Here is a 23,192-nt window from a genome sequence, read left to right as displayed (position 1 = left end):
ACCTTGTAAAGCTGCACTACATATAAGCATGTAATTGATTCAAGGTTTTGCTTTGACACATCCACGATAGGGTTTTTCTCTCTCTATACGCTCCTATACGGTCCTGGCTATCCAGCTTGCTTTCGGTGTAGCGATCCCCATAGAGAAGAAAGCTAAATCAATCCCAAACAAAGCCAGGATCGCATTATCTCCGCTGCTTGTTAATACCTTCTTCTAATCCTGGCTATCCATGTGCCCTGGAAGGGATGTGGGAAGATGTGGAATGGGAGGAGAGAGTCTGGCCAGTCAATTAGGGAGGATAGTCATTGCCATGCTATTAGTTGCTGTGAATAATCGTGCCCTGGGAGGAGTGTGGGCTAGTTGGATGGATTATAACAGTTGGAGGAATAACTGATGATTGCAAAGTTAGTACATTGGCGGCGTTAGCGGAGCCTGTCTTGTCATTTTGCGGACTTTTTTGGCACTTTTTTTGTTGTTGAGAATCCGGTTGTGATCGTTCTCCCAGGGATATAGTGGGGTCCTGCTGTGTTTTCCACCATGAGCAGCCCGGAGGTGATGGGGGGCAGAAGCTAGCATGTGTAACAATTGTCTTCCTCCCTCTCTCTTCCCCAGGATCACAAAGGGAGAGATGCAGAGGGCGAGGAAATGGCAGGCAGTACTGGCCATCTCCTTATTGCTGGTCACATCTTCAGTCCAGGCCATCAGTGAAGTGACAGCCAGCGACAGGAGAACTCTTCTAGATCTCATTGTGCAGGTCATTGGGGACAGTAGCAGCAGCAGCAGCAGAGAAAGTGGAAAAGTCATTACCAGGCGGTACAACGACGGTCCTGCTTATTCTGCTGAACATGGCAATCATAAACTGTCATCCAGGGAAAGATCAGCTTCATCTCCAAGGAGCAGCAGTAAGAGACCCTCAGGTAAGTCCTCTGCTCACTGGGATCCCCTGATGCCTTTGCTCTGTCACCATCATCACCTTTTTGTTTTTCCATTACACCATGAAGTTTGGACAGTATAATCCAATCCGTAAGACAGAGTTTTATCTCCCCTGAGAAAGCCCTCCGCACTCCTTAGACAGTCACTAATCGCTTTACAGGGAGAGGATGAGCAGATTTCATGCTGGGATCATGTCTGTCTACTTCCATTTTACTGCCCTGGTTACACTGATTTCCAGCCAGTCCCTGGAAGGGACTCAATGATGTGTACAGGCACAGCTCTCAGCTAAAGGCACTACAAGTGCTACATTTTACTTCATCAAAGCAGAACTTGCACAGTTTTTTTTTTTAATTTATTAAGAAAAGTTACTAGGTTAATAAAATATCCTGGGGAATAAAATGTAAGTCCAGCCGAAATGTTTCTCCTGATTTTGGATAGAGCATGATTAGAACCCCTGTGGGGTTTTTACTACTAGTTAGTGTTTTCAGTTAGGAAGCAAGGAAAAATCTCCAACACTCTAACACTATTTATATAGCATATTGCACATTCATATCAGTCCATGTCATTTACATCAGTCCATGTACATTCACATCAGTCCATATATAAAAAAAAGACCCTGCCAAATTTCTATCCATCTAACTTACCATCTAAAGTCTCTACGTGCATACACATACTAGGTCTCTCAACCATCAAAAAACAATCCAGCGCTCAATCCAAGGTGCTCCAGAGAATATTTAGGTGCACAAAGCTTCTTCAGGTGCTTCCCTCCACAGATCAGGAAATCTCCATTGAACTGTAAAAAAACACACACAAGAGGGTGCAACTCCTCATGCATTACCACCACACAACTTACTGAATCCCAAATAAAAAAATGGATACTCACAAACCAAATAAATCAACAGCCTTGTAACTCATATGCTTCAGTCTTGAGCAGCGAGTCCCATCATCAAAACATTTGATTGGAAAGCTAACGCATTTCTGGAGTCAAGCCCCCTTCCTCAGAGCTGACAGAGCTCAGAAGAAGGGGCCTTGACTCCCAAAATGCGTTAGCTTTCAATCAGATATTTTTGTGATACGACTCACCACTTAAGGCTGAACCATATGAATTACAAGCCTGTAGATTTTATTTGATTCTGAGTATCCATTTGTTATTTGGGATTCGAGACATTGTGTGGTGGTAATGCATGGGGAGTTGCACCCTCTTGTGTGTGTTTTATACACCTACTAGGGACAATTTTAATAGGTGATATTCAAACTCTATGCAGAAAGTGTTGTGGGTGGGATTTGAACTGGGGAATCCACCAGTGTTGCAAGGCAAAGTGCTAACCCCTAAGCTGATATGCGTTGCATATATATATATATATATATATATATATATATATATATATATATATATGAACCAGCCGCCTAATTTCAATTCATCTATGACCATTTGAGAGGAGTTGATTTATTGATTGACTTCTCTCAATTGTAGCTGCTGGTAAATTTTCAATCCATCAGTACCTGCGGCCAGTTAGTTGCAACACCGATCAATGAATTCTGACAGTGGAGGAGTCCCACTGTCAGAATACAATAGTGCAGCGGGAAGAAGTCCTCCGTCTATTTATTATTATACAGGATTTATATAGTGCCAACAGTTTGCGCTGCACTTTACAATGTGAAAACGTTAGGAAAAATCTCTTTAATGGAGCCCCAGATAATTGTAAAAACTAGACAGGGATTCTAATCCTTTCCCAACTTTTTACAAAAAGTTTAGGCTGGAAATACACTTTAAAGTAGACCCCATAATGTTGTAAAACTGTGTTTAAGGTAAGTAGGGGTATGTCGATTTTTGATCCCAGCCTCAATTCATTGGGTTCCCTCATTATCAAGGGTCTCTTGTGTATATCTGTGTGTGTCAATGACTGAATTAAAAAAGCTGACCTACTCTAAACTACAGGTATTTAGACACCCAAACTGATTAAGTATGGTTTGGAAGTAATCAAGTCAGCACTGCCTATCGAGAATCTAAACTGGGCAAATCAGGAATTCAGGATGTCTATTTAGGCATTTTACTAATGTGATTGCCGCACATTACACAGTGCTCAGTAAGCTTGTCCACCTTCATATGAAAGATCTTTCCATTATGTGTAATACTTTGACTAAAAAGATCATTTCTTCACAAAAAAAGCGACTGTGTCAGCTAATGGTAGTTTAGGTAGTGGAAAAGTGCATGTTTGTTTAGTGCATGTTTATTTAGTGTTTATTTGTCTTATGATGGAAAAACAAATATATAAAAGATTTGTTCATACGATGGGAAACAGATAGGAAATTCCAATTTTACTAATGATGTTCAACTAATAAAGATCTTTGGTGTAAATGATGATCATTCTGCAATCAAAATCACCAATTTCGTCAGAACATAAGCAATATCACCCATTTCCAGGATATCTATGCATTTATATCTTATATAGTTGATATAACTCCATGACATCAGGTGAAAAGTTAGGCTTTCCCTCTACATAACTTAAACTTGTCAAAAAAAAAAAAAAGGAGCCTTCGACTACATGCACGCAACCATAAAAAATGCAATTCAAAGTGCAAAATTAAATTCATATTTTGCTTTTAGATTTGTATCTGCATCTGAGGACATGGGTTTAAAGCATCTATGCATCACGTATACATAGATACAGGGATTGAAAACAGAGCTAAACTAGATTTTTTGCAAAATGGATTTGCATCTTTGTGAGTTATAAAGTATCTAAATGCAACCTTATACTGATTTTTTGCACAGTAATGTTTGTGCCAGAAAAACCATGACTGTGCTCTATATGACCTCTTGCACATGGTCACAATCATTTACTGAGGTATGTATGGATGATCTTGCTGACAGAAAGATTCTGAGTACAAAATCACAAGGTATGGCCCTGCATAAAGATAAATATGCATGTATGAAATTCTTCTTCATCCTCTTCTAGCTGCCAGTGTTGTAATTTATCCATATAAACTCATATTTACTTGCATATACATTGCATTCTATATACATTACATTCTACATACATTATTGCATTACTGCACTCAAAGGAAAAATGTTCTGTGCTTTTTTTTTTTTTTTAATGTGTCTATTGTACCATAGACAGCAATGCACCTGTGTTGAAAATAGAAGAAACCTATGCGCTTGACCCTATACCGGATGTAATAGATACAATTGAGTGGTAGAGATGGGGAACAAGGATTAGCAGCCAATTCTGTATAGTGTCACCACATACATCAAAGTAAACGAAAGAATCAATAAAATCGGCGCTCAATCAATCCCAATAAAAATTATTTTTTTTATTGGGATTGATTGAGCGCCAATTTTATTGATTCTTTCAATGCACCTGTGTTGAGATCTCTAAAAACAAAAATCCTACAATCCAAAAAGTATTTTTGTTCACCCATGTGCAAGAACTCCATCACATCAGATGAAAAGATAGCCTTAACTTTTTAACCTCTTAAGTTTAAAATGTTATGATATTATCACATTCTTGAAAAGGTTGTAAATTTAATAGGGTTGTGATTTATGTGACTCCTAAGATTTTTAGGGTGGTCAACCATAGCTTGTGCTTTGCACAGTAGTAGGTCTGTTTATAATTTACCTGTAATTTAGAAAATAATTTGAATGGGTATTTCATAAATAAAGTTGATTTTGCCTGAATTTTGCCAATAATTTGAAAGGATATTTGCAAAAAAAAAGTTAATCTGCTGAGAATTATTTGTCAAAGTTGTCAAATCACTTTGACCGATATCTTTCATTTTTATTGTCCTTCAGCAATTGTTTATATACCTGGAATGATGTGACTGTTATTTGATTCATCAGCTTTTATTTGAACTTCAAAGAATCTTCCCATCCACAGACAGCCTAAGAGAGCAATCAGATGTTCTCATATAAGAGTAAAGTTAATAACCTTTAACAGTTTGTGAATAAAAAACTAAAAATCACATTTAAAGGCTACTGTAAGTCTTCCCATATTCAAGATGTTTGCACTGGCTTCAAAGGAAGAAAACCAAAATTAGTTTCAGCTTTGTGCTTTTTAAGTAAAGGGCTGTTCAACAAATGACAAAATGTTTTTTCGAAAGGCAGAATGAATTATTGGGGGCTGACTTGGACGCTGTGCAGGAAATGATGCTTCTCATATAAAGGGATGAAGCTTTATGGAAAAGCATTTGTGCTGAGTTGTTGTCCCCTCTTTGTGATTTAGTTTGAAGCAAACGCCAATAATGCTGGACTAGTTTCTGCCTCAGTTGGTCAGAGCCCACGGTAGGGCTAGAAGAGGACAAGTCAATGATGACAGCCCTTCCCCCAGCCCCTAGTTCACTAGAAGGCACACCTAGTACATAGCTCTACAACAGTACCAGCTGAAATAGGCAGAAGTGTCTCATTCTGTGTAATCCAAAACAAATACGTCACAGCAATAAAAATTGCTGCTCCTGAGCTGTTGTAAAACTATATATTCCAGCATGCCATAGGACCATCACTGAGATAAATACATTGCCTAAGGCTGTTACGGGTGGAAAGTCTACTGGCAGGTGTTAAAAGGGATGATCAAATCAAAAGAACTGCAGAGAATATCACAATATTCGGAAAAACAAAGACGTGTGCTAAGATAACAAATTTGTGCTGAAAACTTGAATTGTGGTGGTGGGGGGACACAATTTTGTGCTTGGAGGGGGGATTTTGGGGGGAAAGATGTTTTCTGCATAGAGGGATGGAGGAAGGTTTGGAGAGGGGGGAGATTTGTACTGGGAGCCATTTTGGGGATACATAATTTGTGCTGGGAGGGGGACTTAGAGAGTAGATAGTTTGTGTTAGGTTGGGATATTTTAGAGGGGAGAGGATTTATGCCAGGAGAATGGTTTTTAGTGGGGAAGAGGATTTGTGCTGGGAGGATAATTTTGGGGAAGGGGGGGGTAGATAATTTGTGCTGGGATAGGGCAATTTTAAAGGGGAGAGGATTTATGCCAGGCAAAAAGATTTTAGGGGGGAAGAAGATTTATGCTGTGTGGGGAGATTGTAGCTGGGAGATAGTTTTTGCTGAGAGGCTGTAGCTGTATTGTATTGGGGAGAGAATTTGCTCTGGAAAGTTGGATTTTAGGGGGGATGATTTGTGCTGAGAAGGTGGATTATAGGGGGGAGGGGAGATGATGTGTGCTTGGGGAGTTTTTGCTTGAAGGGTGGATTTTAGGGAGGAGAGGATTTGTGCTGGGAGAAGAGATTTTGTAGGGGAAGGGAGGATTTGTGTTGGGGGAGGGTTGATTTTAGGGAAGGAGAGTTTTGCCTGGAGGAAGATTTGTAGGAAAAATAAGGACTTGTGCTGCCAGAGGGAATTTAGGTATGAAGATTTGTACTGAAAGGGGGAATTGGGCGGGGGGGGGGGGGACCTGTTTTGGAAGCAGAGATGCGGGGGGGGGGGGGGGGGGTAGAGGATTTGTGCTAGATGGGAGAAATTTTGGGGAGGGGGGATTTTTTTAGAAGGGGTGCAGGGATTTGAAGAAAATCTGTGTTGGGAAAGAGATTTGTACAGGGAGAAGAGGATTTGTGCTGGTGGAGGGGATTGGAGGGGGGCATTGATTTGTATTGAGAAGAAAGATCATTTTGGGATGGATTTAAAGAGGTTCTTTAGCCGATAAAAAAAAAAAAAAAGAAAATCAGAATCAACAGATACTGTAGCTACTGACTTTTAATAAATGAATGCTTACCTGTCCAGGGATCCCAGCTCTCTTCTCACTCGAAGCAGTTCTTTGCCAGGCTTTAGGTCCCCAGTGCCACCATCTTAGATGTGGGAAAGTGGATACAGCATCCTGTGGCTTCACAACCTGCTTCCTACTGCACATGGGCGAGTTGCGCTGCGCTTTGTGACCTGCAGGCAGGGAGGGGAAAACGTTCGCTTTGACTGGGAGTACCTGCCAAAATAAGTACCTGCCCCCCCCCCCCCAAAAAAAAGTATCAAAAATATTAGAGGGGGATTAAAAAAAGTGGAACTTCCCATTTATGTTTGTCTTAAACTAGGACTTTACTCAAGAGTAAAGAGTGGTGATGTGCTGCACATGAGCACCAATCAAGTTAGAGCTTTCAGTGCTACATGTGTAGGGTAGCCATAGAAATGAGAAATCACTATATAACTCTCAACTTTGGGACTTGTGGCACCAAAAATGGACATGGCTATATTGCGCTGAATATTGAGTATTGCTTAAAGACACATTGGGAAATAGAGTATCTACCAACATTTTGTATACACTGTACAAAATATAAAGTCCTCGTACATCCCCCCTAGAAAAAATTTGAGGAGAAAAAAGGCCTGGGATCGGTTTGGTTTTGAATGTTCCAGAGTAAGGATCCACTGGGAGGAAAATTGTGCTAAGCAGGTGCTGGGGTAAATGATAGTGCCCAGAGGGGGGTGAAGTAAAAAAAGGGCTTAGCAGGAGAAACAATAGCTCCCAGTAAGAGGTGTGTGTGTGTGTGTGGGGGGGGGGGGGGGGCTATAGCACCCTCGTGGGGGGGGGGGGGAGAGACACTGCCCATCAGGGAGTGGGGGGACAACAATAGTACCCAGCAGGGGGTGAGAGGGAACAATAGTGTCCAGAGATGGATTGGGTATAAAATAGTGTCCAGCAAGGAGTGGGGAGGACCAACAATGACCATTAAGTGGTGGGGAGAACAATGGTTTCCAATGAGGGGTAGAGAAGAACAATAGTGTCCAAGGGATTTTAGAGGAATACAGTACCCAGTAGGGAGTAGTGGAGAACAATAGTACCCAGTGTGGGGTGGAGGGAACAATAGTGCCCAGAAAAGGGTGAGGTGGAACAATATTGCCCAGGAGGAGTTTGGGAGAACAATAGTGCTCAGCGAGGAGTTAAGGGGAAGAGTAGTACCCAGCAGAGTGTGGGGAATATAAATAATGTCAGTGGCCATGGGGAACAGCAATAGTGCCTATGAGGGGTGTAGGAGAACACTAGTGCCCAATGGGGGGTTGTGAGAAAACAATAGTGCCCAGTGGGAGGTGGTAAGGAACAATGGTGACCAGAGGGATGCTGTGGGTAAACATTGGTGTCGGTGGAAAGCACTTACCTTTTTCTGTAGTCTATCTCACACTGCTGCTCTCTTCCTCCTCCTCTTGCAGGGCAGGGACTATGCAGACTCTGTTGGGTAGTAGATCACTCTGCCACACAATAGAGTCTGCAATAGGGCAGGAGCTGGGTTCTGGAAAAAATGCTTTAGCACTCAGCTCTGGGACACAGACTGTGCTTGCTTGACACTAGCATTGTGCTGACATTGTATTGGGGACATTCATGTTTTTTCTCACAAGTTTCCTGATCCTGTGGCCTAGGGGCAGATCATAAATGCAATTTGGTTGGTCTATAGGCAGCATAAAGAATAATACTACTTTTATAATTCATTGACCTTTTTGGAACTCTTTGCTCCCCCTGTGCTTTGTATGAAACAATCAATGTTTATTTGTTTGGTATTTAATAAGCATGGGTGTTTCTAAGAAGAGCACTCATCATTAAACATTGTATGTGTTACATGTAGTTATATAGCATAGACAGTTCATGTTGTGCCCCTGTCCTCAAGTAGCTTACAATATAAGGTCCCTACTCCACATGTATACATATACTGTATATACTAGGACAAATTTAGACAGGAGTCTTTTGGAGTGTGGGAGACTCAAACAAGCACAGAGAGAACATGCAAACTCCGTGCCCATAGTGTCCTGACTGGGATTTAAACCAAGGAGGTGCCTTATATTCTTTCCCTAAACCTAATTATAAGCATGTGCCAACAAGAAGTAGTCCATGTGCCTTGTTTAATTGCAATTACAGACCTCAGAACCATGGTCAAGCTCATACATGACCAATGTCAGAGTGGGAAGTTTTCATCTAAACTGGTGGGTCTGCTACTAGTCTGCAGGTAGGGTCTCTAGGGAAAAGAGCACACATGTGCAGTAGGCTGGGGCCCTTTGATGAGATTGCCTACTAATCTGACATACATATTTGACGTGAGGAATGTAAGGGGTTGCTGTTAGGATAATATGTTATAAAGGTATTGATGTCATTAAAAAAGATGACATCTGATTATATGTACAACATTGCTTTTTTATCAATTATTATCAAAGCTGAACTCCAAAGCAGATGTAAGGAATACACCATTTAATGTACCCAGTAAAGTAGTATGAATAGCAAAAACCTTTTTCATTCTGACTAGAGTGGGGAAGGGTTAAAACCTCTACCAGGTTGTTTTTTTGCCTCCTTGTATACCATTTAGGACATTTTTCCTCTCCCACTGTTCCAGAGATGCATCAGAAAGTTATTGGAATTCTCCCAAAATAGGGATATTCGTCTCTTAGACAGTTGTTCCTAAAATAGGTGTCTCCATTAGAAGACTTCCCCTTACCTCTTGTTCTGGGGCCAACATTTTGGATTCCCGCTCACTCTCTTTCTCAGTGACAAGGGTAACCAGTATAAAAAAAGGAGTGGGTCTCCCCAGTGGGGTACAGGCAGTAATAAATTAAGGAAGATGCCTTATTCTCTTTAACTCTATCCAAAATGTAAAAAAAAGATTTGCCTGGAGATGTATGAAATGCCAATTTTAAATGCAACTATTATATGTACCTGGATTTAATTTGTTATCAGCCTTCTGATAACAAATGGTGGAGACGGAAAGGGAAAAGGAGAGAAACGGGCATCAATAGATCACTAGGTCCAATCAGCCAAGCTGCATAAACATACAGTAGGTTGACAAGGAACTTGTGGGAGGAAAGCTTTCAATGATGAGCTTATCGGCCTGCTACTGCATCTTCACCATTCATTCATAGGCTGGAGGCAGGGGGGTGACCAAGCTGTACTGTTTGACCACTGTATTGAAGAGTCAGGTCATAAGCCCAGCTTTGCCGACTGGAAGGGTTGTATTAATATCATGACTCAATGTACAGAAATGCAAATCCTTTGGCAAGCAAAGCACATATGTATTTCAACTATGTATTTAGCTCTTTGCCTGGAGTTAAGCAAGGGGTCACTTCATGGAAAATCCCATGCTAGTATAAATGACTTAAAGTTAGGAAAGTTATGTACATTAATCCTACAGACATATGGAGCTTTTAGTTCTATTTTATGCAAATACTGTGCAGATGCAAGGTCCAGTCACCCTGGGTCCCCTTCACAAACAACCCACTATTATCAGGTGTGAATTCTACCAGTAACTAAAAAAAGTTAGGGTCTATATTTAAACCTCCCCCCTCGTCTTCTGTCCATGGTGCCTAGGCGAGGGTGAAAGCGCACTCCTTCTGGCTGGATCCTAGGTAATACAGAGCACCTGAAATCTCAGTAAAAGACACTCATGCAAAGGAATGGTAAATCTTTTCCAGAGATTATGTCTGCTCTACATTTCCCAGAAATCTTATTAGATAGTGAGTTCTAGTGAGAGATGGCTGCAATGTAAGTATAATTTAAGCTTTGCAGGTGTGTTTTACACCTATTAATAATAGGTAATTTAGGTGGGAGGGGGCCTGAACAGAGTAAGTGGACTTTACATTTTACTGTAAGGTAATTTCAAATAGTTCAAACTAGTTGCATCAAATTGTCTATACCATACACAGGAAATCCTTGGATTGCAAGTAACTTGGTCTGCCGGTGTTTTACAAGATGAGAACATTTTTTAAAAACATTAGAAGCCTGCGGTCACACCGGGTAGGATTTAAAGTAGTGCGATTTAAAGCCCGACTTCAACCACTACTTCAGCACTACTTTTGTGAGGTTTGTAAGGATTTGATATGACTTCAGTGCTACTTCAGTGAGAGGGGCTTTCCTTGTCACAGGGAGGAATAGTGATGATATGAACAACAATTTAAATAGCAAAGTAATAATATTTATCTTCTTTCAGGCTCAAGTAAGAGAGGCGCCTCTAAGTGTAGCAATATGGTTACATTTAATGAAGGCACAACATTTAGCAACTTACACGGCTGATGATTAAAACAGGCACATCTAAGTATGCAAGCATCTGGGGTAAAGCTGTCCACATAGACCGTCCTCCGCACCACCGGCTCTCACCGCTGTCAGTATGCAATCATCACCGGGAAGACTACCCTGCAGTAGAATGATCTGAAAGCAAGGCTTGAAGAGCTCATGGAGTACAGCGTGAAAGGGATGACGTCGATGGCGGTGTGGAGGATGGTCTATGTGGACAGCTTTACCTTGGATGCCTGCATACTTAGATTTGCCCTTTTTAATCATCCACCATGTGAGTTGCTAAATGTTGTATCTTCATTACCACTTCAGCCCCTGAAGGTTTTGCCCCCAGGAGCGCTCCCGCGAACCACTTACAGGTACGGTGGTTTGCGCAGCCAAGCCAGCCTGTCTCAGTATATCTGCGGCGGGCGGTCGGCAAGTGGTTAAATGTAACCATATCGCTACGCTTAGAGGCAGCTCTCTTCTCTTTTATACTCTGTAGCTCCTGCGGGATTCTGCCCCCCCCTTTTTTTTTGTGGTTGTAGTTGTGGTTCAAATCATCTGAGTTTCCATTATTTCTTATGGGGAAATTCGCTTTGATATACAAGTGCTTTGGATTAGAAGCACTTTTCTGGATTGAATTATGCTCGCAATTCAAGGTTTTACTGTTCTATGATTTCATATGTCTGTAGCATAAATGCATCTAACTTTGAAAAGTCAGGTATTCTTGCATGTGATTTTCAATGAAGAGGTCCTTGCTTTAATGTTTTACCCTTTCCTGACTGCCTCCAGTGTCCAGTGCCGGGAGGCAGGAAAGATGAGCAGATCATGTGACCACTGTGATTGATGGTCATTGTAATCACAAAATTGGAAGCCAATCACACTCTCTACTTATGATTAGTGAGGACCAGGAGCTGTCTCTTCCAGCTCAGTCTCTGTGCTGGGAGTGCAGTGAGCATGCTCTCAGCACAGAAAAATCAGCCACCAAGCAACACACATGTGTGGCGTGTGGACGTTAGAGCCATTCTTTTGACACTGCACATATGTGTTTGTTAGTCATCAGTAGTTAGTTTCTAATTTGCCAAAGGGTTTGTGTTTCTGTACATTGAGTTCTGTACATTGAGTCTACTCTACAGCCGTAGGCTTTGTTTTCTAAACTAATTGTAAGAAAAGACCGATTGGGAAAAAGGAATGTTGTTTCAAGTGGTGAAGTCATCTGTGAACAGTTAGCTTTTTCTGTGTCTTTCTTTAGATACAACTTTGCTACTATTTTAAGGAGCTCCTAAGTTGGGTTGTGAAATCATTTAGTTCAGAATATTGGATCAAATTTGGCTTTTTATATATTATTATTTTACAGGATTACAGGGTTTAAAGGATTCACTTTCCAAGCTCATATTCAGATAACTCTTTAATCTTGACCCTCAAAAAGAGGTCTAAATGCACCTCTAGGTACCTTTGTTTTATTCATGTAAGAGATATAACAACTTAAAGGGGATGATATAAATAATTTGAATGGCAGATAAGAAAAGCTGTGCTTATTTTAAAAGCATAAGAAAATGAAGGTATAGAATATATTGTATATGATAATGGTGTAAATTAAAACCAGTATTTCTATAACTGTGTGACCAACTTACAGTATGTGAGCTACAAGCGAGAAAGGTGGGACCTTACAAAACTGTAACCCCTAAAAGAAGAGATTCAGGATTGGAAATTTTTCCCTGATTCTTCGTTCTACTCTCTAATCTATGTCTATTGTATGATTCTGAAAGCACAATTTATTGTACATCATGACTTTTTTAAACAGATGGATATTGGGTCTTGTAAGAGCATGGCACTTCCAAGGTACATTACAGATAATACTAGAGAAAGGAGGAAAACTGTTCCAATCATTGACCAATTCCCAAAAGCAGCAACTAAACCATGGGTTAGACACAATAAGCATATACAAGAAAAATCAGAGCTGCGCTAGCATACATTGACTGCATCCATGAACCAGGCATTAAATGAAGAAAAAAATATTCAAAAATAAAGTCCATCCAGGTAAATTACATCAGTGCATTAATAGTGAAAATGAATAAAGAAAGATTTTGGATTAATCCAAATGTGATAAATCAGGCTCCGTCCCGTGATAATAACACCCAAAGTGTAGTATATCCTCCACCATAAAGATTGCCTGCTTACCAACTTATAGAGACCTCTCTCTCAGAGTCAGACACGCCTGCAGCTTAAACCCAGCCAGGGCCTTGATCCATCCACAGAAAGATAGGCAAATCCCACCAAGCACAGGCAGCACTAACATAGGATCAGCACTTCTTCAGCATTAGAGCTGATATACAGACCAGAGAGGGGAAAGGCAATGAGTGGGACATCCTGAGCTGAGGTTGAGTTCTGAAGAGGTCTGCATCTGTGATTGTAGGCTGCTTGCTGATATTTAAATTCTTCATGGGACATGGCCTGATTTATCAATCCAAAAACTTTCTTTATTCTTTCACTATTTTTCCACTGGTGTAATTTACCTGGATAGACTTTATTTTTGAATATTTTTTTCTTCATTTAATGCCTGGTTCATGGATGCATTCAATGTATGCAAGCCCAGCTCTGCTTTTTATTGTATAAATTACAGATAGCCATTACAGGGGTATTATAGGGAATAAGAATCCCAGAAAGGTTCCTACTCTCCATCTGTTTCCGTTTTTCTTCAGACAGATATCTGCCATAACAGATTTTATCTGCAGTATAGCCTTCTAGCAAAATCCAGTGTTAGCCCTTGTAAACACTTATGATTAGTTTGCCTCTTTTTTTCCCAATATTTCAAAGTCTAATTACACAGCTGATTTCAGGGTTGAATTTACCAATTCGATTCTTAGTTTGGCACTAGTTTTTAAAGTTTTTTTTATATTGAATTAAAATGTATTAAAATTAAAAAAATACAAGATGTACTGTGATTGGTGGCAGTGCTGATTAAGCGAACCCCACTGGTTGCAGTACTTTTTAGGAAAACTGGATTTTTTTTTGTTTTCCTAAAAAGTACTGCAACCAGTGGGGTTTGCTTACTCAGCACTGCCACCAATCACAGTACGTCTTATATTTTTTTAATGAAAACAAGCTGTTCTCTAAATGGATCAAGTTGAGAGGCAGGGCGGTAATGTCAAGATCTTCCCCTTATCTGAGAATGTTTTGTATTCATAAAAGAAAATATAGAAGGCAGTTTGAAAATGGTCCATGTGGTCACTATACCAACTATTACAGTAATTTTCAGCTTATGCAGTAGTCACTCATGTATAAGATATGCATATGTAGCGCTACCCCCTAGTGGGCCACTGGATTTGTGTCCCCCTATTCCTGCACAACCAGGCAACATGCATTTTCCAACTTCCACACTGAGACAGTAAACCAGTCCATGGGCTTGTCTTTGTTGTTTTATTGAGGGAAAACAACTTGGATGGGGATAAGGGATTATGGAATGCCCAACTTAACTTGGTAGAACAACTTGAGGAAAAACGTCGTTCTCTATATACACAAAAAAGCAGATCCTGGACTGTTCTCCCTCTGGAGTAATAGTAATCTCTCATGGATCAGTCGCAAAGTTTGCTCTTTCAGGAGCTCTCTGTCCTCTGGGGTGAATAGCAAAATCTCCACACCTACAGGAGCTCTATGTTCACTCAGTGAAGCTAGCAGAGTATCAACTGTATGCAGGAGCACGGTGTCTCCTTGGTAGAAATAGCAAAGTCCCAGACTGTACGCAGGAGCACTGTGTTCCCCTAGTAGAACCTCACTGTATGTAGGAGTGCTGTGTCCCCTCAGTAGAGCCTCACAAAGTCCCAAAACTTGCAGAAAATACAAGCCCAACTGGCTACCATGAAAAAAGTGACTCAAAGCAAGGGATTTAGGTTTAGCTGTGTCACTTTCCATGTGAAAGCATGCTGGATATTGCATTTGGCAGCCTTCTCCTTTGTAGGCCCTGGGGGTGTAGAGGTGCGTACAGTGTCCCTTGAATTCTGCTGCTTTGGACAAGACCGCTGTTCAGACCTCCGCTGTCCAGATCTTCCAATGCTTGCCAGGGTGTCTCCTGGATGAGACTGAAGAATAGTGGAGATCCCTCTCTTCAGCTTCTTTCCTTCCACAGCTCCAGCCTGGAGACAGAGCCCCCTCAGCCGCAAGGTCTCCTCCCAGGCTGCAAAAGATAGCCCCAGCACTCCATCTTCCAACCAATAACAACAACTAGTCAGGCTCCTCAATATTTATGGGCCAGTCTGACCACCCTACCAGACCTCCTGCTTGGGGATTGGTCGAAACTCCCATCAATATTTAGCCCCTGCCTCCTTACTTCCGCCCACTAGCTTCTAGAGGTTTCCATAGACCTCAAGAACCAGGGGGAGGTGATGGAGGCCTGGTCTGCCGAGCCCTCCAGCCTGACCTTAAGCTGAACCCACAGCAAATTCATGATCACAGTATTGAACTGTTTTATATGACAAATAGTTTTTAATTCTTTGTAGTGTTAACTTCAGAGGAGCTGCTTGGTCCGCACACACTGGTTTCCCCACACTGCCTGCCCCAATCTCTGATAATTTCCCCAGGAAAACACTGTCTCTCTCCTCTTCTGTGATGCAAGGAAACCTGAGTATTGAAATCCACAGCTCCATCAACCTCCATTTATATTTTGCAGTGCTACTTGGGGACTATATGTCCCAGAGTCCTCAGAGGCTGCATCATCATTTGCCCCTGATTGGAACCAACCTGTTACTGCAGGGGGAGGAAGCAGGAGCAAGCGGAAGATCGAACACACAACTCAGCATACCAGGGAAGTGAGAGGGGAGAGGCATGCTGAAGTTTACATTTGTGGGCGAGGTTTACTGTGCCCAAGAGTGGGACCTGGAATGGGCTCTTTCTAGTGCCTCCAAAGATAGGTTGAGGCAAACTTTCACACTGAGACAAAGTTAGGGGGGCACTTTATCTTAAAAGCAAGGCTTCTATGCCAAACACAGGTAACTCTTGGTAATCAGTGGCCAATGTCTATAACACTTCACATCATTCACTACAAACACAGTTCCTCATCACACTTTAGAATACTTCTCTTACTTAACTTGTGCAGCATTTCTGAGCCAGTACAGCAGAGCTTGTACCAGACTCAACCAACCGAGCAACCTGTCACCTTGCTTCCAGTGGCATTGATTCCTATGTTTCATTCGGATACTAGGAAGCTCACTTGCACATGTTCATATTTATTTTTATTTGATATATTTCAGGTACTTGTATAGCGCTGTCAATTTACACAGCGCTTCACATTTATATTGTACATTCACATCAATCCCTGCCCTAAGAAGCTTACAATCTAAGGTCCCTAACTCACATTCTTACATACACATAGTGCCAATTTAGACAGGATCCGATTAACCTACCAGCATGTCTTTGGAGTGTGGGAAGAAACCAGAGTACCCAGAGCAAACCCACGCAGGCACAGGGAGAACCTGCAAACTCTAGGCAGGTAGTCCATGCTTATTCTTCTCCCGAGGCATCACATCTCCTGGGACTCTCAGGCTAGGTACCTAGAGTGCCCCATGCCATGAAGTTGTACCCATTGGGTGAGGAACTAGTTGCTAGGGATGGAGTCTAAGCACCAAGCTCCTTCACTACCAGGGTCTCTGTCACCCTTGCCATGTCACCCTCTTCCTTACTGGGTGTTTGCATGTTTGAACATGGCACTAATACTGTAGTCATTAGCAATGGCGCTATAGCCTTCTTAAGATAGCTTCTCTGCTCGTAAGACAATTGTACAGCATCTTCACTAACTCCTCTGTATCCCTTGTCAAGCCCTGATCTCTGAATATGCCATGCATGCACCCCTTTAGTGACTTCAGACCAGGTAATTTAAGTATCAACAAAGTTATTTTACTGAAGTAGTTAAACATAACAGATGAATAGTTTTCAAAGACAGCGTCCATACACATTCCTGTACATGATCTTCTAAGTGCTCTTTTTTCACCCCATAAGGTAGTCATACCCTAAATAGGTGAAAAAGTATTTTAGTCTAGTCAGCAGCATAAGTCCATACCCTTGGAACCCCGACTGGGCTCCCACAAGGGGTGGTAAAGTAGCAAAGTCCCTCCTACAATCTCAGCAGCACCCTCCTTCTCTTTCTATACCTAGACTATACCAGGGGACCTCTCACCTAGATACAGTTTCCTTTTTTATACAGTATGTTTTGTCAGCAGAGGGCGGTACTTCTCATAAAAGCCCGGGAAAACCTGGCTAGTGGTGTCAACCCTTATCTTTCAGGTAACACCACTTCTGTTTCTGAACTAAATAGTGCAATTAACCCAGTATTTTAATAGAAAACACAGCTCAACCAAAAAGACAATTAACACAGGTAACACAGCAATACCTTATTGAGCACTTCTTACACACATCCCAGCACTTCTCTCAGCAGGCAAAATGTGGCAGAAGAGTGAGCTGGAGGAGGATACATATACATATACAGAGCCAATGAGCACCTGACTACATCCGTTTTCTGATCCAGGGTTTATTTGCCTACTAACTGGACAATTAAGAAGGAGCAGAGCAATGGTGAGTCATCACCCTGTACATTCTGTTTTCCCTTGTTATCACCATCCATGTTTCCTGACTTCCATTAGACTGGCTTCTAGTGCTGGCTTTTCCTCTCCCAGTCCCAGAGCGTTGTCACTATGCAGTGGATTGTGGAAAGCTAATATCAGTATGAATTCAGGCACATGCACAACTTATAATAGAAATATATCATAAATTTGTTTATTGACTACATAACTGTGGTAACTGGTATGTGTATATCTTTATTGAGTATATTTCTATGACAGGCTTGCTGTGGGTTGCTCATAATCATCACCCCTATTTTTTTAATAAAAGTTTATTCATGCCAGAGGCAACTGAAAACGCCTGCACTATCATGTGCGCTTTAACACATGTTGCCATGTGTCTTCAGATGCATTGAAATGCTTTTGAAGGTCTGTAAATAGTTTAAGGGCAGCATGACACGTGGGATTTTTTTGAGAACATACTTTAAGTCATTGCTGTGGTGTGAATGGACACCAAAAATCATGAAAAGATTTGAAAACACTGTACAGTTTATTTAAGTTGAGACACAGAGCAAACTGCATTAGACACACATTAAAAAAAAAAAAACGTTTCATTAAATCTGCTTCTCTGCACACAGCCTACCTTAAAGAATAACTTCAGGAGTAATGTACATAGAGTGCAGTGATAAAGAATATATCAGCCTACAGAGTGCAGGTCAAAAGAATGAAGTGGGGTCAAGAGTGATTATTGTACAGGTTACCTTACAGTCTGTCAGGAGTGGTTATCATACAGAATTCAGGGGGGTCAGGATTGCATATTGCATAGAGTACAGGGGTCAGAAGTACAGTATGTAACTCAATGAGTGCAGTTTTCAGACGTAAGTAATGAACAGCTCAGTGCACAGACTATAATCACAAATCCTTCCCCCCAAGCCCATAACCCCCGAAGTTAAGATCTCACCCCCCCCTCCCCCACAACCCTGAATATCCACCCAGTACAATTTCCCCTTACAGCCTCTAAAGTGGTTGTAAAGGCAGACTTTTTTTTTTTTAACTTAAGGCATTCCATGTCTTAAGATAAAAAAATATTATGCACAGCAATATTGCATGAGAGACCTGGCTGTTTGGGACTCCCCTCCTCATTGGCTGAGACAGCAGAGTGGTGCCATTGGCTCCTGCTGCAGTCATTCAAAGTCAGTGAGCCAATGAGGAAAGAAAGGGGGCAGGGACGAGCCGCAGCTCAGTGTGCGTGAAAGGGGGCAGTCTGAGCCGTGGCTCAGCTCAGATGCCCCTATAGCAAGCTGCTTGCTGTGGGGGCACTCAACAGGATGGAGGGGCCAGGAGCCCCGAAGAGGGACTCGAGAAGAGGAGGACTGGGGCTGCTTTGTGCAAAGGCCTTCCACAGAGCAGGTAAGACTTTAGTATCACTTTACTGTAACTCCCCTTTGCACAGCCCCTCCCCCAGCCCCTTCTTAATACAAACTGCCCCCCTAGTACAGATGCCCTTAGTCTCCACCAGTACAGGCCTCCCTCATGTACAGAACCCCATCCCTCCCCACCAATAGATACTCCTCTCCAGTACAGACTCCCCTTCAAGTACAGACTGCCTCCTTCCCTACCAGTAGAGACCCCCCTTAAGTACAGACTCCCCTCCCTCTGTACCAGTACAGAGCCCCTTCCTTTCCCTTCCCAACAGTATAGACCCACATCTAGTACAGGTTCCCTCTGCCTGCCTTATAGCTGCACCGAATTTGCATTGATTGACAAGCAATTCATATGCAAATTACACAGAAACCTCATGCAACTTTTACAGATTGTATGGTTAAATCACTGTATATGCAAAATAAGGGTTTACTTATAAATGAGGTGTGGGCACAGCTATTGTATATGGGACAACGGGAATAGGGGGGAAATTCGAGACACTCCTAAAAAATCCAGGACTATTGGGAGGTATGCAAAAGCGACATAGCAGTAAAAATATTACAATGGTTCAAATTCTTCTCTTAAAAAAAAAAAAAAAAAACAGTATATACATGTATTGCAGCCTATTATATGTTGAAGGCATTTGCCTTAATTTGTGTACCAATGACCACAGAGAAAATGACCCTGACAGGGACACAACAGTAAAAACCTGAAAGAGGATCAAACCCTTTTTGAATGGCTGTAGCAAGAACATTAGACTGCAAGGGCTAGGGACTGATATAAATATGTATGTATGCTATAAACCTTTGCCCAGTTTGTTGGTGATATATAAAAAAATGAAATTACAAAAAAAACAAAAATAAAATAACATATAAGCAACGTTTCTGGGTACAGAGCTCCTGAAAATCACATGTGATATTTTTAGAATTTAGGTGATAATTTTTCTAACTTATTCAGAAGAGCTAATGGTATTGCTAAACACTTGGAAAATATACTAGTACTAATATAATAATGCCAATAATAACTTATCATTTTATCTCCACCACGATCCCTCTGTTAATATCGATGGCGCAACTATCAGCCCATCCCCGCATACCAAGGTCCTGGGTGTAGTCCTGGACTCTGAACTTTCCTTCAAGCCCCACATCCAATCGCTGTCCAAATCTTGCCGCCTCAACCTCCGCTACATGTCCAAAATATGCCCCTTTCTAACCAATGACACAACAAAGCTCCTAGTTCACTCCCTCGACTACTGCAATTCCCTTCTCATTGGCTTACCCCTACACAGGCTATCCCCCCTTCAATCCATCATGAACGCTGCTGCCAGACTCATCCACCTTACCAATCGCTCAGTGCCCGCTACTCTTCTCTGCCAAACCCTCCACTGGCTTTCGCTCACCCAACAATTTAAATTCAAAATACTAACAACATCTTACAAAGCCATCCACAACTTAGCCCCCAACTACATCACTAGCCTAATCTCAAAATACCAACCTAATCACTCTCTTTGTTCCTCTCAAAACCTCCTGCTCTCTAGCTCCCTCGTCACCTCCTCCCATACTCGCCTCCAGGACTTTTCCAGAGCCTCTCCAATCCTATGGAACTCCTTACCCCAATAGTCCGATTATCCCCTACCCTATTAGCTTTTAGACAATCCCTGAAAACCCTCCTCTTGAGAGAAGCCTATCCTACCCACACCTAACAAATGCACACCTAACAACTGTTCTTCCATTTTCTCCATCACTCAGCCCCCCACAGTTATTGACTTTTGTTTCACTTGACCCTCCCTTCTAGACTGTAAGCTCTAATGAGCAGGGCCCTCTAAATCCTCCTGTATTGAACTGCATTGTCTTCCCTCATATTGTAAAGCACTGGGCAAACTGTTGGCGCTAAATAAATTCTGTATTGTATCAATACAATAATAAAAATGAAATTAAATAAACAGTGCCAGATATATGAAGTAGTATAGTTGATATTGACATCAGAAAAAGGCAAAACTGACCAAAAGCACAGAAAAGCAATATAATGACCAGGGCTGGTTACTGGATTTTTTAGTATGTTGGGACTGGGAGCTTTCTATTCCTTCCCTTTAGCAAAACACTCAGGAAGGTCATTTTTGTGCTGGAATATAAGCTTTGTGAAGTGCCATGACAAAAATTTGATGGGGCCCCTGGCAACCTCCCTACTGTCATTGATCTTACATATAGTATGTCCAAATCAAGAACAACTAACAGGAGAGCCGACAGCATAGTCAGTGCATTAAAAGGAATCAGTTCATTACAAGGAGCCAGTGCTGTCAACAGACGTTGCAACTTTACATGGAATTCATTTTGAACATAAATCGGTATTAAAATCAAAAGCAAACATGTATTATATTGCACCAATTCTTAGATGCGATGGCTGCATCGGTTTTCTTTTTTAGACTTTCTTTTCTTTATTTTCATCTTGGGATCCAGCCAGTAAGTCTGTTGTTTTTCAATGGAACAAGCTCTACTGCAAATGTAGCAAATAAAGTGTGGAGGCAAACCATTTACCACTGACAGGGCTGCTTACAATGCTCAGCTTTTATTCATTTATGTAAAAACCTTTATCCCAAAAGAGAAAAAAAACTGTTGCTCTAACTGCCTGCCTAACTGCAGTGTTGTCTGAAGTTTGGCTTCAGTTTGTTAGTGCATCTGCTAGTACAAACACTCTCCTCCCCCCAAACTGACGATGCTGCTGTCCAAAGGTGCCCCCCCTGTGCTCCGTCATCCAGATTGGGAGGTCTATACTCAGACAAAAAAAAGTTGTTAAAAAAATGTATAAATTAAAAAAATAAAAAAAGCGCAAACTTGACAAACCACTTTTTTCTGCCATCACTGTTCTATGTTTTTAAAGAGGTAGTATCCCGCTTTTTGACACTTTTACCTACAGGTAAGCCTATAATAAGGCTTACCTGTAGGTACAAATAATATCTCCTAAACCGGCATGGTTTAGGAGATATTTACAGTGCATGCAGCCGCTCTCGAGAGCGGCGCATGCGCTCTGAAGGTCCGGGGGGACCTTCAATTAACTTGCCGGGAGCTTGCCGGAAAATCACTCCCGCGCGCATGCGCGGGAGTGACGTCATCGCGGCTCCGGCCAATCATCGCGCTGGAGCCGTCTCTTCCGTCCAATCACCGCGCCGGAGCCGCCGAACCCGGAAGAGACGGCGAGGGATCATGGCAGCGCCCGCAGCGATGTCCTGGGGTCCGTGTGGGGGCTTCGTTCTAAGGTAAGTTACACATAATGGGCTAGTATGCTATGCATACTAGCCCATTATGCCTTTGTCTTGCAGGTTTTTTTTTTTTTCTTCTAGGGTTTACAACCGCTTTAAGTGTGTTATTTGCCAGATCTGCAGGTAAAAACAGAGAGGAAAAAAGCCTAAAAAAAACAAAAACAAATGCAGTCGCCATATCTAAGGATTGGTAAGTCGCAATACTGTATATTATCTCTTTATACAGTTTTTGGTTTTGGCTTTAAAACCACTTTCATTTTTCTGCAAACTATTCTGTCCTTAGTAGCTCACCAGTCTTTTATAGCACCAGACCTCAGTGTGAGTTCTAAATCCTTCCACCTCTATCACCCCCACAGCAAGCAAGTGCTGAAAAAGGTGGTTTAGTAGAATGTTAATAAAAAAAATAAAAACAAGCAATAAGAATGACCATTACAATATTTTATAATATAGCATAATTATTTTGTTAATACCCCTACACACAATTACTCTATACCTTTAATACAAATATCTCTAAACTGTGTTTTTTTCCCCCCAGTGCTACAAATAACTGTCAGTTTTAACAGAGGAGACTGTGGTTTTTTATAGCCTGAGGAAGACTGCATTAGGCATAAAAGGTTAATTTCATGCTGGGTTAATTTGATCCTGGTGCTTGCTAGGATGACCAGAAGCTCTGAGGGCAATAAATCGACACCGCTAAACAAATTCCCTTTACTGCACAGCCTACAAAGGGATATCTGTGACTAGTAACAACAATTTTGAAGTCTATCCTTGTGCACCCGATGTCAGCTGATTATAAATGTCACAGGGGGTACAAAGTCAGCGTCAATAGCAACCTTAAAGTGGTATTAAATTGAGAAACAAAAATGTAATATATTGCAGATTTTCAGTCCTTAACCACTTGTCTACTGGGCACTTAACCCCCCTTCCTGCCCAGGCTAATTTTTAGCTCTCAGCGCTGTCGCATTTTGAATGACAACTGCGCGGTCATACAACACTGTACCCAAATTACATTTTTATCATTTTTTTTTCAAACAAATAGAGCTTTCTTTTGGTGGTATTTAATCACCACTGGG

General features: G+C 41.6%; 1 protein-coding gene across 1 annotated transcript in view; it reads left to right on the top strand.

The window, feature by feature from the left end:
- Positions 1–75: 75 nt before the first annotated feature.
- Positions 76–23,192, top strand: part of ALKAL1 (ALK and LTK ligand 1) — a gene marked incomplete at its 3' end in the record, with an annotated part of 114,109 nt that continues 90,992 nt past the window's right edge. Inside the window, exon 1 of the mRNA XM_082259877.1 lies at positions 76–917. Within this exon, the coding sequence (XP_082116003.1) occupies positions 575–917 (343 nt within the window). The 5' untranslated portion in view covers positions 76–574. The remainder of the gene's footprint in view (positions 918–23,192) is intronic.

This window comes from Pelophylax lessonae (genome assembly GCF_965119305.1).
Source record: "Pelophylax lessonae genome assembly, chromosome: 5".
Lineage (NCBI taxonomy): Eukaryota > Metazoa > Chordata > Amphibia > Anura > Ranidae > Pelophylax > Pelophylax lessonae.
This window is presented reverse-complemented; position numbering and strand designations above follow the sequence as displayed.